The 13,319-nt window shown below is 41.5% G+C and overlaps 1 protein-coding gene across 1 annotated transcript; it reads right to left on the bottom strand.

The window, feature by feature from the left end:
- Nucleotides 1-11,204: 11,204 nt before the first annotated feature.
- On the bottom strand, nt 11,205-12,374 carry LOC138364197 (uncharacterized protein PF3D7_1120000-like). Its single transcript, XM_069323520.1, has 2 exons — nt 12,180-12,374; nt 11,205-11,399 (listed from the first exon to the last, which is right to left on the bottom strand). The coding sequence occupies exons 1-2, from the start codon at nt 12,372-12,374 to the stop codon at nt 11,205-11,207; spliced, it is 390 nt and encodes a 129-aa protein (XP_069179621.1).
- Nucleotides 12,375-13,319: the final 945 nt, after the last annotated feature.

Below are 13,319 nucleotides of genomic sequence, written 5' to 3' on the forward strand. Positions count from 1 at the left end.
GGACGAATTTTGGAACAAATTCGTTGACCTTGTGGACTCAAAACAATCTTTACCTAAGAGTAGTAAATTCTCTTATCTCCAAGGCCAATTATCAGGTGAGGCTAAAACAATAGTATCCCATCTGAGATTAACTAATGACGGCTATGACCTGGTAGTACAGCTTCTCAAGGAAAATTATGCTGATCCAGAAGTAAGAACATCACATTAAGTTCAGGAGCTGTTGCATATACCCTCACCGGAGGCTTCAGTTGATTCACTCCAAGTCTTCAAGCTGGAGGTAGAATAAGGTAGATCAAGGCCCTCAGCCTGACAGCAGATACAAACGGGGCTGAGTGGGTCTTGAAAATAATTGTCCAGGAGAAAATACCTAGGGACATATTGAGACAAATGAGTGCACATTACAATAAAAGCATCTTATCCATGAATGAAATATCTGAGGGTTTACGGTCAGTAGTTCATCAATTACGAACACATGACAAATTAAAACCACTAAGCAAACCCTCAGAAATCAATAACAGTAAACCCCAGAGTACCAAAGGTACTCCAAATCACTCTAGACAATATAATTCAACACCAAAGTGGAACAGTGGCAGTGTGGGCGTATATGCAGTGGGACCCTCCAAGCCTATATTTACTGTGTCACCCAAGAACGTGACACCAAAGGGTACTGGAAGCTATGGAACATGTTTGTTCTGCAATGAGAAACATTCAATGTACCACTGGCCTAATTTTCCTAATAGTGACGCCCGTGTTGAACGACTCAAAGATTTGCAACATTGCACGAGATGCCTCGGGAAACAACATCAACGACTGTGATACCCAATTACACACCTGTAATAGGTGTAACAAGGGTCAGCACCATGCAGCATTGTGCAGAGACACCAAAACAACGTTTCCAAACCCCAAGGTGGAAGATAGCATTCCCACCACAGTACAGTACTGCAAGGTGCAACAAACAAAGAGTGTCCAATCGGCAAAGTCTAAAGGTAATACGACTTTGCCTACTGCCCAAATTACCATCCAGAATAAGAGGGCCAAGTTCCATACCCGGGTGTTGTTTGACCAAGAGTCCCAGAGAACATATGTCACTAAAAAGTTGGCAGATGAACTACAATTAAGGCCTGTAGCCCAGACGACAATCAACATCTCAGGGTTTCTAGCAGATGCAGGACCTCAAGTCTACCAGGTGATACAACCATCAGTACGTTTAGGCAGGTACGTCTGTCAAGTACAAGCCATTGTGGTGGACAAAATACCAGTAGACCTACAAGTTCAAGGTCTGAGAGCAACAGCCAAATTCCTGAGAGAGGAATAAAATTGGCAGATAATATTAAATCTGATCACCTCACCGACTTCAGTATCCTTGTAGGGACAGACTATTACCATCGATTCATCGGTAGCCCTACTAAATATCAGGGCATAACCATGCTAAATTCTGCAGGAGGCAAATTACTCTCAGGCCCAGTATTAAGCCTGAGGAGACCTGGTTGATACCTGGTTGATGGGGTTCTGGGAGTTCTTCTACTCCCCAAGCCCGGCCCGAGGCCAGGCTTGACTTGTGAGAGTTTGGTCCACCAGGCTGTTGCTTGGAGTGGCCTGCAGGCCCACATACCCACCACAGCCCGGTTGGTCCGGCACTCCTTGGAGGAATAAATTTAGTTTCCTCTTGAAGATATCCACGGTTGTTCTGGCAATATTTCTTATGCTTGCTGGGAGGGTGTTGAACAACCGCGGACCTATGATGTTTGTAGTGTTCTCTGATTGTGCCTATGGCACCTCTGCTCTTCACTGGTTCTATTCTGCATTTTCTTCCATATCGTTCACTCCAGTACGTTGTTATTTTACTGTGTAGATTTGGGACCTGGCCCTCCAGTATTTTCCATGTGTATATTATTTGGGATCTCTCTCGTCTTCTTTCTAGTGAGTACATTTGGAGGGCTTTGAGACGATCCCAATAATTTAGGTGCTTTATCGCGTCTATGCGTGCCGTATATGTTCTCTGTATTTCCTCTATTTCAGCAATCTCTCCTGCTCTGAAGGGGAAGTGAGTACTGAGCAGTACTCAAGACGGGACAACACAAGTGACTTGAAGAGTACAACCATTGTGATGGGATCCCTGGATTTGAAAGTTCTCGTAATCCATCCTATCATTTTTCTGGCTGTCGCAATATTTGCTTGGTTATGCTCTCTAAACGTTAGGTCGTCAGACATCATTATTCCCAAATCCTTTACATGCTGTTTTCCTACTATGGGTACATTTGATTATGTTTTATGCCCTGTATTATGTTTAAGGTCCTCATTTTTACCGTACCTGAGTACCTGGAATTTATCACTGTTAAACATCATGTTATTTTCAGATGCCCAGTCGAAACCTTTTATTAATATCAGCTTGAAGTTTTTCAATGTCTTCAGCCGAGGTAATTTTCATACTGATTTTTGTGTCATCTGCAAATGATGATACGAAGCTGTGACTTATATTTTTGTATATATCTGATATGAGAATAAGGAAATGCAGCGGTGCAAGGACTGTACCCTGAGGTACAGAGCTTTTAACTGCACTTGGACAAGATTTTATATGGTTGACCATTACTCGCTGAGTCCTGTTTGACATAAAACTGAGTATCCAGCGTCCTACTTTACCGGTTATTCCCATTGACTTCATTTTGTGTGCTATCACGCCATAGTCACATTTATCGAAAGCCTTTGCAAAGTCCGTGTATATCACATCAGCATTCTGTTTTTCTTCTAATGCCTCGGTGACTTTTGTCGTAGTGCTCAAGTAGCTGTGAGAGGCACGATCTTCCCGCTCGAAATCCATGTTGGCCTGGATTGTGAAAGTCATTGGTCTCCATGAAATTGGTGACCTGACTCCTCATCACTCTCTCAAATACTTTTATTATGTGTGATGTTAGTGCAACTGGTCTATAATTCTTTGCCAATGCTTTGCTCCCTCCCAAGTGCAGAGGGGCTATGTCTGCTACTTTAAGTGCATCTGGTATCTCCCCCGTGTCCAAGCTCTTCATCCACACTATAATAAGTGCCTGTGCTACCGGCACTTTGCATTTCTTTATAAATATTGAGTTCCATGAGTCTGGACCTGGGGCAGAGTGCATGGACATTTTTTTCAAAATTTAGTGCGCTCGTGTTGATATCAGTTATATTTACAGGGGTTTGAATATCCTGCATAAAGAAATTGTCTGGATCTTCCACTTTCATGTTGTTTATTGGAGTGCTAAACATGTCCTCATACTGCTTTTTTAGGACTTCACTAATTTCTTTGTCATCCTCCGTGTATGAACCTTCACTTGTACGAATAGATCCAATACTGGCAGTGGTTTTTGCTTTTGATTTCGCATATGTGAAGAAGTATTTTGGATTTTTCTTTATTTCCTGAATTGCTTTCTGTTCTAACTGCCTTTCTTCAATTTCATATGAGTGTTTCAATTTCCGTTCGATTTCTTCAATCTCCCTATTTAAATTATTCCTTCTTTGACGGGAAATTCCTGTCTGCATAAGCAGTTCCGTTATTTTTTTCCTGCGTTTATAGTGTCGTCTGCGTTCTCTTTCTACATTGGATCTCTTTCTGGCTTTCCTCAATGGAACATGTTTCTGACAGACTTGATATGCTTCCGAAGTCAGTTTTTCTATTCCTTCTGTAGGACTTGTATTACTTAAAACAGTTTCCCATGGAATGTTTGTAAGTTCCCTGTTTATTATCTCCCAATCTATCCTTTTATTATTAAAATTGAATTTACTGAATAGCCCCTATTCTATGACCTATGCCTGCAGATAAACAATACCAATAGAAATCTAAATATGTCAGCTGATTATATTTCTCCAGTAGAATTATACTAAGGAGATTACAGTTGACTATTGCAACAGAGATTGATGGTAATATCATCATTTAAAGCTGAAGATGAGTTCATGAGGCCTCAGTGGCAAATCAGTGAACAGTAGCCTAAACAGCTACAAGTCACTGCGACCAATGTCACTGAACCCACTGCAGTCTCAGAACCATACTTGACTTTAATGATGGCTATTCAATCCTCTGAATCAACTAACTAAATTAAACCCCAATAAATATTACAACTGATTTTGATACATTTATTATTTAATCAAGATGTATTCCATGTGCCTCAGTGTTTATATATCAGTGACCAGTTACCTGAACAAGCTTCAAGTTATATCTAATGTCAGTGATCTCACTGCAGTCCTGAATCATACTTGACTGTAGTACGTGATCACATTCAGTTTTCTGGGTTAAATAATTTGTATTTAGTCTATCCATCCAGTACGAACAGACGCACAAATGCGTGATTACTAACTACTAACATCAAATTAATCTAATAATTCGAAGGAGGAGTGTCGGTGTTCGTCTGTTCTAAATAGGACTTCGACCCGTAAGCAGCCCCACGGGGAATTATGTCGGAAAAACACGACACCATTTAATAATATTACATTCAACAGGCAGATAATATTGCTGCTGTGTTGTATACACAAGTTAACCCTTAGAGAATGTAACTTGTAGTGGAATTTTCCGTCAATAGAAAACGGGATATCATTGCCACGTAGTACTATAAATTCACCAACTATTCTGTTGGGAATTATTCTTAAAATACATTAGTCTTTGGACTTTTACCATTATAAAAACATCCTCATTTGAATTAACTTAATTATCAGTATCAAAATAAAGTAAATGTGACCCTTCTATCACTTACTGACATCTAGACAATGTAGGCCAGTAGCGTCAGTCGTGAGGAAGAAGTCAGCCATTATTTGTTAAGACCAGAGGCACAGTGGAGCAAATTCAGCTCCTATAATTTCTCCTGGACGAAGTGTGATGGAGATCACAGTAGTGTTCTACCATCGTCAACACGCTGTCAACATAATCAAGGGAAGTGTCCTACCGAAACCCTTTTATCTAATCATTTCTGGCCAGTTAAATGTTAGGTAGATATTAGGCGAACCGGTGAGAACACAAATGATTGACTCAATAGAGGTAATTAAGCCTTGGTCCTTATATATTATACAGTGTTTTCTCTGATATAGCTGCCATATATTAGGATTATTAGGATTCCGGCTTTGCAGCTAGCGCCCTTTGACAGGAACAAGAAGAGGAAGCAAGACTTGATACATCAGTTACTGGGTGATGGAAGCTAGCCTCAAACGAGGATAATTTGGTGTCTACATCCTAGTTATACCTGGTGGACTAAGCCTGCTGTACAATAAGATAAGGAACCTCCTCAATGTATACTAATATATGTACTTAATACTGTAGTTTGATTGGCTGCATATATATAAATTTAATATAAACCCCCTCCTAATGTGTAAGGATCGATTTGTGAGATTATTGCAGAAATACAGTCCACTTAACATCATACCAATTGCTATCGAAATATTTAAATTAACGTAAATATAAATTCTATATAAATCTCACAGGTCGGTTCCCACAGTCGTCGCACCTTAGTCAACAACAATACACTGAGAGTTTACATTAGTCCTGTACCATGTTCAGGACTAAAGTATACTTGCTGGTTGGCCAATAAGCTGTTGTCTTCGTCATAACAACTCCTCAGAAGTTAACAGCCCTTCAAGCCAAATGCCAACAGCGAGCCAATCCGGATCCGTCCAAGCAGACGAGGTGGAGTGGACCCACAGACGTAACACAGTGGTAGTGGCAGTGAAGTCCGCAGCACAGTGGCAGTGTAAAAGTGGGTCAACTAAACTGCTCTGTGCTCATGAACAGAACAAACCTGGATAACTAGGAAACGCAAGTGTGTTTCCACTTACTTAATGTTCAGTGTAACTTTATTTGTCGTGTTTTTCTGAGTGTTAGCAATAATAACAGCGTAATAAAATAACAACATTTTAACACAGTTGGCTTCGTTCTCGACACGCAATTAGAGATCTCAGGTTCGATTCCCGGGAGGGACAGAAATGAATGAGTGTTTCTTTTCACCTAATGTTTGTGTCTATCTAGCAGTAAATAGATTCCCAGGAGTTAAGCAACTGTTGTGGGGTTGAATCCTTGAGAAGGTCAGTAACCCGACCTTGGAGGGACCTCGATACAAGCCTAATTAAGGTACTTATAAACACAGGCTTCTTGTCCCCCCACGAAAACGTGAGTGATAATTTATTATTATATATCTGACCTGTGTCCAACTGATGAAGATATTATCCAGGGTAAGTATTTATATAACTTATTTTCTTTTGTACAAGATTTATATTTTTATTTCTTAAGTAGAGTTGCCTTGTGCGATTTGTCACTTTTGTGTTACTGCCCTTTATCAAGTCTATGGCAAAAATAAATTTTTGCGAATTTTTTGAGCGCTCATGCATACAGGAGTCTCAATTGTTATTCTACTGTTATGATTGATGATTTATAAAGACTAAGCCACCCAAGAGGTGGCCCGGGCATGAATTGCCGGTAAGTGGTGGCCCTTTTGAGCCATTACCAGTATCAAGAGATGATACTGGAGATCTGTGGAGGAGTGACTGCACCCTGCGTGACGGGAGATGTCTCCCGGAACAAATGGTGTTACTGTTATACTGTTGTTATAGATTCAGCTACTGGGAACAAAACACGCAAAGCAGCACGGGGTATGGTGAGCCCCTAATGGACTTACAGATAAAATACATTCTTAACACAATCATATGTAAAAAAATTAATAAAAAAATAAAATAATACTAATTTTATGAAAATGTATTTTAGTTTAGTTTTTGTAAATTCATCTATTTATATTAATTTGTGTACTTTAATTTTATATTATTTTTTTATATATGATTGTGTTAAGAAAATAGTATTACTGCAAAGGAGCTTAATAACTTCACGAAGTTGTGCAACCAAATTTCGGTTTGATATGTTATCGGGTCGTTAAAGGAATAAGGGTTAAAATCACCAATACCGTATTGCCATACCCCAAAGTATAGTAAGGAGTACGCAACGTATAGTAAAGAGTACCCAAAGTATAATAAAGGTGAACTTTGTGCGTTACTGGTTGCACTATGTGTTGTTCCTTTACCTTATGAGAAGGGAATGGGCAGTTCCCTTTTCTTCCCGTTTTCTTCTGCAAGGAACATTCTGTCTCTTAGTGCCGTTACACAGTTTACATTGTATGCTTACAAACTTTCCTCTGTGTCACGTATGAAGTGTACAGATTTTTATATTAAAATTATGATATTATAATTATCATTACAATGTATTTCCCATAATCTCAGTATATTTGCAGTATATTTTTAGAATTCCTTACAAACAATGACCAAGTCTCTTAACTACAGGGGATCAGGGTCTCGGTAGTACAGTCTGGTTCGAATCCCGGGGGCAGAAATGGTGGGGCACACTTCCTTTCACCTAATGCTCCAGTTTACCTAGCAGTGAGAAGGTACTCAGGAGTTAGTCAGCTTGTTGTGAGGTTGAGTCCTGGGCGGGTCAGTAATTCGTCCTCGGGTAACCTCGATAAAAGCCAAACGCTGGTTGTCTGTCCCTCCGACACAATGGATTATTATTGAGTTACATATACTCTGAGGGGTGTGTATACTGTGAGACTTATGTTTTCTTTGACAATTATCAAAAGAATTAAGTCCTATTGATGTTACATTAATCGTAACTACCTCGCAAGAGAGGCAGACCTTAATTAAACAGCAAGAGCTGCCAGTGGCAGATATTTAGTCTTAAGGCCTATGATCATAGGACCGCGGGAGCAAACCGCCAGGCGAAACCACTCGGGTAACACCTGTCACTTAGGTCGCTGGCTCCTCCTAGTTGACAACTAATAAAGGGTAGCCGACGGATTCTCACTTCGTTATTTATAGAAGTGTGGTGCTGTGCAATGGACTCGAGCTTTAGATACAGACTTGATATGAACATAAGCAGGCAAAGCGTTGCAGAACATGAAATGTGGGGCAGTAATATTGGAAGGTTTGACGTAAACGACCGCTTTCTATAATATAAAAATTTACGACCGTTTTCTATAACAATTTATTCACAAAAAAATAGAACTACTACAACAAAGAGTTTACGTTACTTTACTGTCACTCCAGTGGAGCATTAAAGAACAGCTATGCAACAACCTGATGGACCCACGGTATCCTTATCCCGTCGTCGCTGACTGACTAATGACACTAACTGAACAAAGTGGTGCCCACTGGTGACGCAAGCTTGCAATCAATATTGTCACGGGTTCACGGTGAACAAATACTATAATCACAAAAACTTGATTGGTGCTTGCTGCTCTCAACGAGGTACCAAGTAACAAGGCGGTTAATCCAACAATGATAACCCCTTATAAAAATCTTACGTTAACACTTGCCTCTCAGGACAATAAACAACAAGAGTTACACTAATTGAATTTAAACAATTACGTTAACACACACGCGTCTCAACGACACTTAAATGGCATCAATAACTCGTAAATCAAATAATTACATCAACTTGAAAGTCAAGCATTCGGTGAGTAATTCTCAATTAATTACTGAAAACAACAGCCTATTAATTCAGAAGAGTATTGATAAAGCCTACTGTCTCTCAACTGACAGTTCACTTCCGGTCTTACGACAACATTACCTTAACGAGGGAAGACTACTGTACCACACACAAGGTTACAATACTCCGTGTAAACAACAACATCAACACCTGGTGAATTCACTAAGTGGCGGGTACTAATTCTCCCTAATTAGCTACAAGTGCTTAATCCCTCTGTCCGCAGACAGGTCTGATCAGTCCAACGAATTATAACAGCTTAATTACAGCGCAATTGACTGCGATCATAACAGACCGGTCAATCCCTTACGTTAATCAATCAATTAACGACATCTCGTTAAATCGTTAATACTACGTTAGTCTTCACTTGACAATTCCTCCACTGCGTGAACGTCACTGTGACTGTTGCCTTTACACATCTCTACAATAATCACAAAAATGTTCAACAAAACAATAATGACCTCGTTAAGTAAATCGTGACCCCCGGTGACGTTAAATGACTAATTCTCACGGAATCCTTCACAGTACACAACGCATTCCACAAAGGACACAACCTGTCTACAGTTTACATACGGTAGAACACAGTACAACACGGTACATCACAGTACATCCCTGCCACTCACGGCAAAACTTGTAATTGACTTCCCCAGTAAATTATCCACAAATAATTCACACTTTACCACAACACAACAGTAAAAAAAGCGCTGGCCAATATAATAATAGAATTATTTATAACCAAGGGAAACCTCCCTGTTACCACTTTCACTGCAGAAAAAGGGAATCAAATTACAGCGAATTACATACACGGCACATAGAAAAAATAGAAACAAATAAAGAACACTTTACTCCACCACTGAATGTGTTTCTGTGTGTCCTCACACACGTCAACCTCACAGTTGGGCTTCACCTCAACTTGATGACGGCAAGCAGGGTAAACTCACCCGTCTCCAAGTCCCATTCACTTCACTAGGTGGTCGACAGGGACGGAGGACAGACGGAATACTGGGTGCGAATTCAGCTTCAGAGTTTTATTACCCAAAACGGAAACAGTGTACTTACATCAATCTCGCGGGCCAGCCACACACTCGCGTACATCAGCCCATCCTCCAAACAAAGATCCAAAAGTGATTCCATCCACCCGCCAAACCCCCTGCTTATGAATGAAAAGCGGTTTGCACACGACTCACAACCAACCCGTCCTCGACTCAAGTCCATTCCATCCAGCGGTCAACCCCACAGACGCATTGATAAATTTTAACATGCTGTTCATTCAAAACGGGAATTTTCTCAAGTATAAATTAATATTATAATATATTAGCATATTGTGTATATATAGGCATAGGATAGGTTAGGTTAGGTGTTTAGGTTCTGTTGGCGATTATTTGTATTTGTAGTACGTGGGTGAAGCATTTATAGCGTTGTGATTCGAACAAAATTCGTCAGTGAAGCACTTGTTCCGGATATGTTCGAACGTCAGCAGTTGTGAGTCGTGTGTAAACCGCTTTTCATTCATAAACAGGGGGTTTGGCGGGTGCATGGAATCACTTTTGGATCTTTGTTTGGAGGACGGGCTGCAACCCGTCCTCGACTCAAGTCCATTACAGCCAGCGGTCGCCCCCACAGACGCATTCATAAATTGTAACTTGCTGTATTTCAAAACAAGAATTTTCTCATATATAAATTAATATTATAATATATTAGCATATTGTGCATATATAGACATAGTTTAGGTGTTTAGGTTAGTTTAGGTGTTTAGGTTAGGTTGGCGATTATTTGCATTTGTAGTACGTGGGTGAAGCATTTACAGCGTTGTGGTTCGAACAAAAATCGCCAGTGAAGCACTTGTTCCGGAAGTGTTCGAACGAAATCAGTTGTGAGCAGCCCGTCTTCCAAACAAAGATCCAAAAGTGATTCCATGCACCCGCCAAACCCCCTGTTTATGAATGAAAAGCGGTTTACACATGACTCACAACTGTTGACGTTCGAACATATCCGGAACAAGTGCTTCACTGACGAATTTTGTTCGAATCACAACGCTATAAATGCTTCACCCACGTACTACAAATACAAATAATCGCCAACAGAACCTAAACACCTAACCTAACCTATCCTATGCCTATATATACACAATATGCTAATATATTATAATATTAATTTATACTTGAGAAAATTCCCGTTTTGAATGAACAGCATGTTAAAATTTATGAATGCGTCTGTGGGGGCGACCGCTGGCTGTAATGGACTTGAGTCGAGGACGGGTTGCGTACATACACGTCAACCTCAATCCCACTCTGCTGCTGCTGCTGGATGATGAAGTAGGCATCCTCACTTCGTACACGTGGTCGGTTGGAACACGGGGTCCTAGACCATGGGGTAGCTCCACACATAGAGACCAGGTGGCGCGGACACGCCGGCTTAAGGCAGCCAGGATTGCGCACAAAACAGATCATGGTCATATCTTGAACCACGTTATAGTGACATCGTCTTTATTCAGAGGCCTTTTCCCTGTTATCACGGTATGGTGTTACTGGTTGCACTATAAAAGTCTTCCAGAGCGAGGACAATGGAACTCTCTAAACTCTGATTTCTATCCACTTCTGTTTGTTTTAGAGTTCAAGGGTGCGTTACCTGTTTGTATAGTGTGCGAGAACACTTCCTGCATTGCGGTCACTGACAACGCTGGCAGTTCCAGTCGCGGTGAAGGAAGGGTGCGTCTTGAAGCGTTCTAGGAAGTTGTGAACTTGTGATCCATTGTCTGATGGACAAGACGATTCCTGGCCACATATCCCAGTTCCTTGACCTCATATCCCAGTTCCTTGACCTCATATCCCAGTTCCTTGACCTCATATCCCAGCTCCTTGTTCTCATATTTCAGCTCCTTGACTTCATATCCCAGCTCCTTGATATCATATCCCAGCTCCTTCACCTCATATTTCAAGCTCCTTGTCCACATATTTCAAGCTCCTTGATATCATATCCCAGCTCATTGACCTCATATCCGAGCTCCTTGACCTCAAATCCAGCTCCATGTTCTCATATCCCAGCTACCTGACATAATATCCTAGCTCTTTGACCTCATATCCCAGCTCTTCGTTCTCATATCCCAGCCAATTGACCTCATATCCCAGCTCTTCGTTCTCATATCCCAGCTCTTCGTTCTCATATCCCAGCTCCTTGACCTCATATCCCAGCTAAATGTTCTCATATCCCAGCTCCTTGATATATCCCAGCTCACTGATATATCTCACCTCCTTGACCTCTTATCCCAGCGCCTTGTTCTCATATCCCAGCTCCATGTTCTCATATCCCAGCTCCTTGACCTCATATCCCAGCTCCTTGTTCTCATATCCCAGCTCCTTGTTCTCATATCCCAATTCCTTATCTCCATATCCCAGATCCTTGTTCTCATATCCCAACTCCTTATCTCCATATCCCAGCTCCTTGTTCTCACATCCCAACTCCTTATCCCCCATATCCCAGCTCCTTGTTCTCATATCACAGCTCCTCTATATCATATACCAGCTCCTTGACTTCATATCCCAGCTCTTTAACCTCATATCCCAGCTTCTTGACCTTGTGTTCCAATTCTTTGACCTTATATCCCAGCTCCTTGACTTCATATCCCAGCTACTTGACCACATATCCCAGCTCCTTGACCTCATATCCCGGCTCCTTGACCTCCATATCCCGGCTCCTTGACCTCACATCCCAGCTCCTTGACCTCATATCCCTGCTTCTTGTTCTCATATCCCAGCTCCTTGATATCATATCCCAGATCGTTGACCTCATATCCCAGTTCCTTGATCTCATATCCTAGCTCCTTGTTCTCATATCCCAACACCTTGTTCTCACTGACCCCGTATCCTAGCTCAGTGACCTCATATCCCAGCTCCATGTTGTCATATCCCAGCTACTTGATATCTTATCCCACCTCCTTGACCTCATATCCCAACTCCTGGACCTCGTATCCCAGCTCCTTGTTCTCATATTTCAGCCTGTTGTCCTCATATCCCAGCTCCAAGTTCTCATACCCCAGCTTCTTGAACTCGTATCCCGGCTCCTTGACCTCCATATCCCAACTACCTGACCTCACATCCCAGCTCCTTGACCTCATATCCCAGCTCCTTGATATCATATCCCAGATCTTTGACCTTATATCCCAGTTCCTTTATCTCATATCCTAGCTCCTTGTTCTCATATCCCAGCACCTTGTCCAAGCTCCTTGACCTCATATCCAAGCTCCATATTCTCATGTCCCAGCTACTTGATATCATATCCCATCTCCTTGACCTCATATCCCAACTCCTTGACCTCATATCCCAGCTCCTTGTTCTCATATCTCAGCCTATTTTCCTCATATCCCAGCTCCGAGTTCTCATATCACAGCTCGTTGATCTCATATCCCAGCCCATTGTCCTCATATCTCAGCTCATTGACCATATATCCCAACTCCTTGACCTCATATCCCAGCTCTTTGAACTCATATCCCAGCTTCTTAACCTCATATCCCAGCTCCTTGACCTTATATTCAAACTCCTTGACCTGATATCCTACCTACTTGACCTCTTATCCCAGCTTCTTGGTGTCATATCCCACCTCCTTGTTCTCATATCCCAGCTCCTTGATTTCATTTCGCAGATCGTTAACTTCATATCCCAGTTCCTTGATCTCATATCCTAGCTCCTTGTTCTCATATCCCAGCACACTGTCTTCATATCCCAGCTCCTTGACCTCATATTCCAGCTCCTTAACCACATATCCCAGCTCCTTGACCTCATATCCCAGCTCCTTGACCTCATATCCCAGCTCCTTGACCTCATATTCCAGCTCCTTAACCACA

This window comes from Procambarus clarkii, chromosome 12 (assembly GCF_040958095.1).
Source record: "Procambarus clarkii isolate CNS0578487 chromosome 12, FALCON_Pclarkii_2.0, whole genome shotgun sequence".
NCBI classification, from domain to species: Eukaryota; Metazoa; Arthropoda; class Malacostraca; order Decapoda; family Cambaridae; genus Procambarus; species Procambarus clarkii.

Coding starts and splice junctions, on each gene's coding strand:
- LOC138364197 (XM_069323520.1), bottom strand. CDS start 12,374: ATGGAGCTGGGATATGAGGTCACTGAGCTAGGATACGGGGTCAGTGAG. Junction 11,400..12,179: donor TCAAGGAGCTGGGATGTGAG/GTCAAGGAGCCG, acceptor TATGAGGTGAAG/GAGCTGGGATATGATATCAA.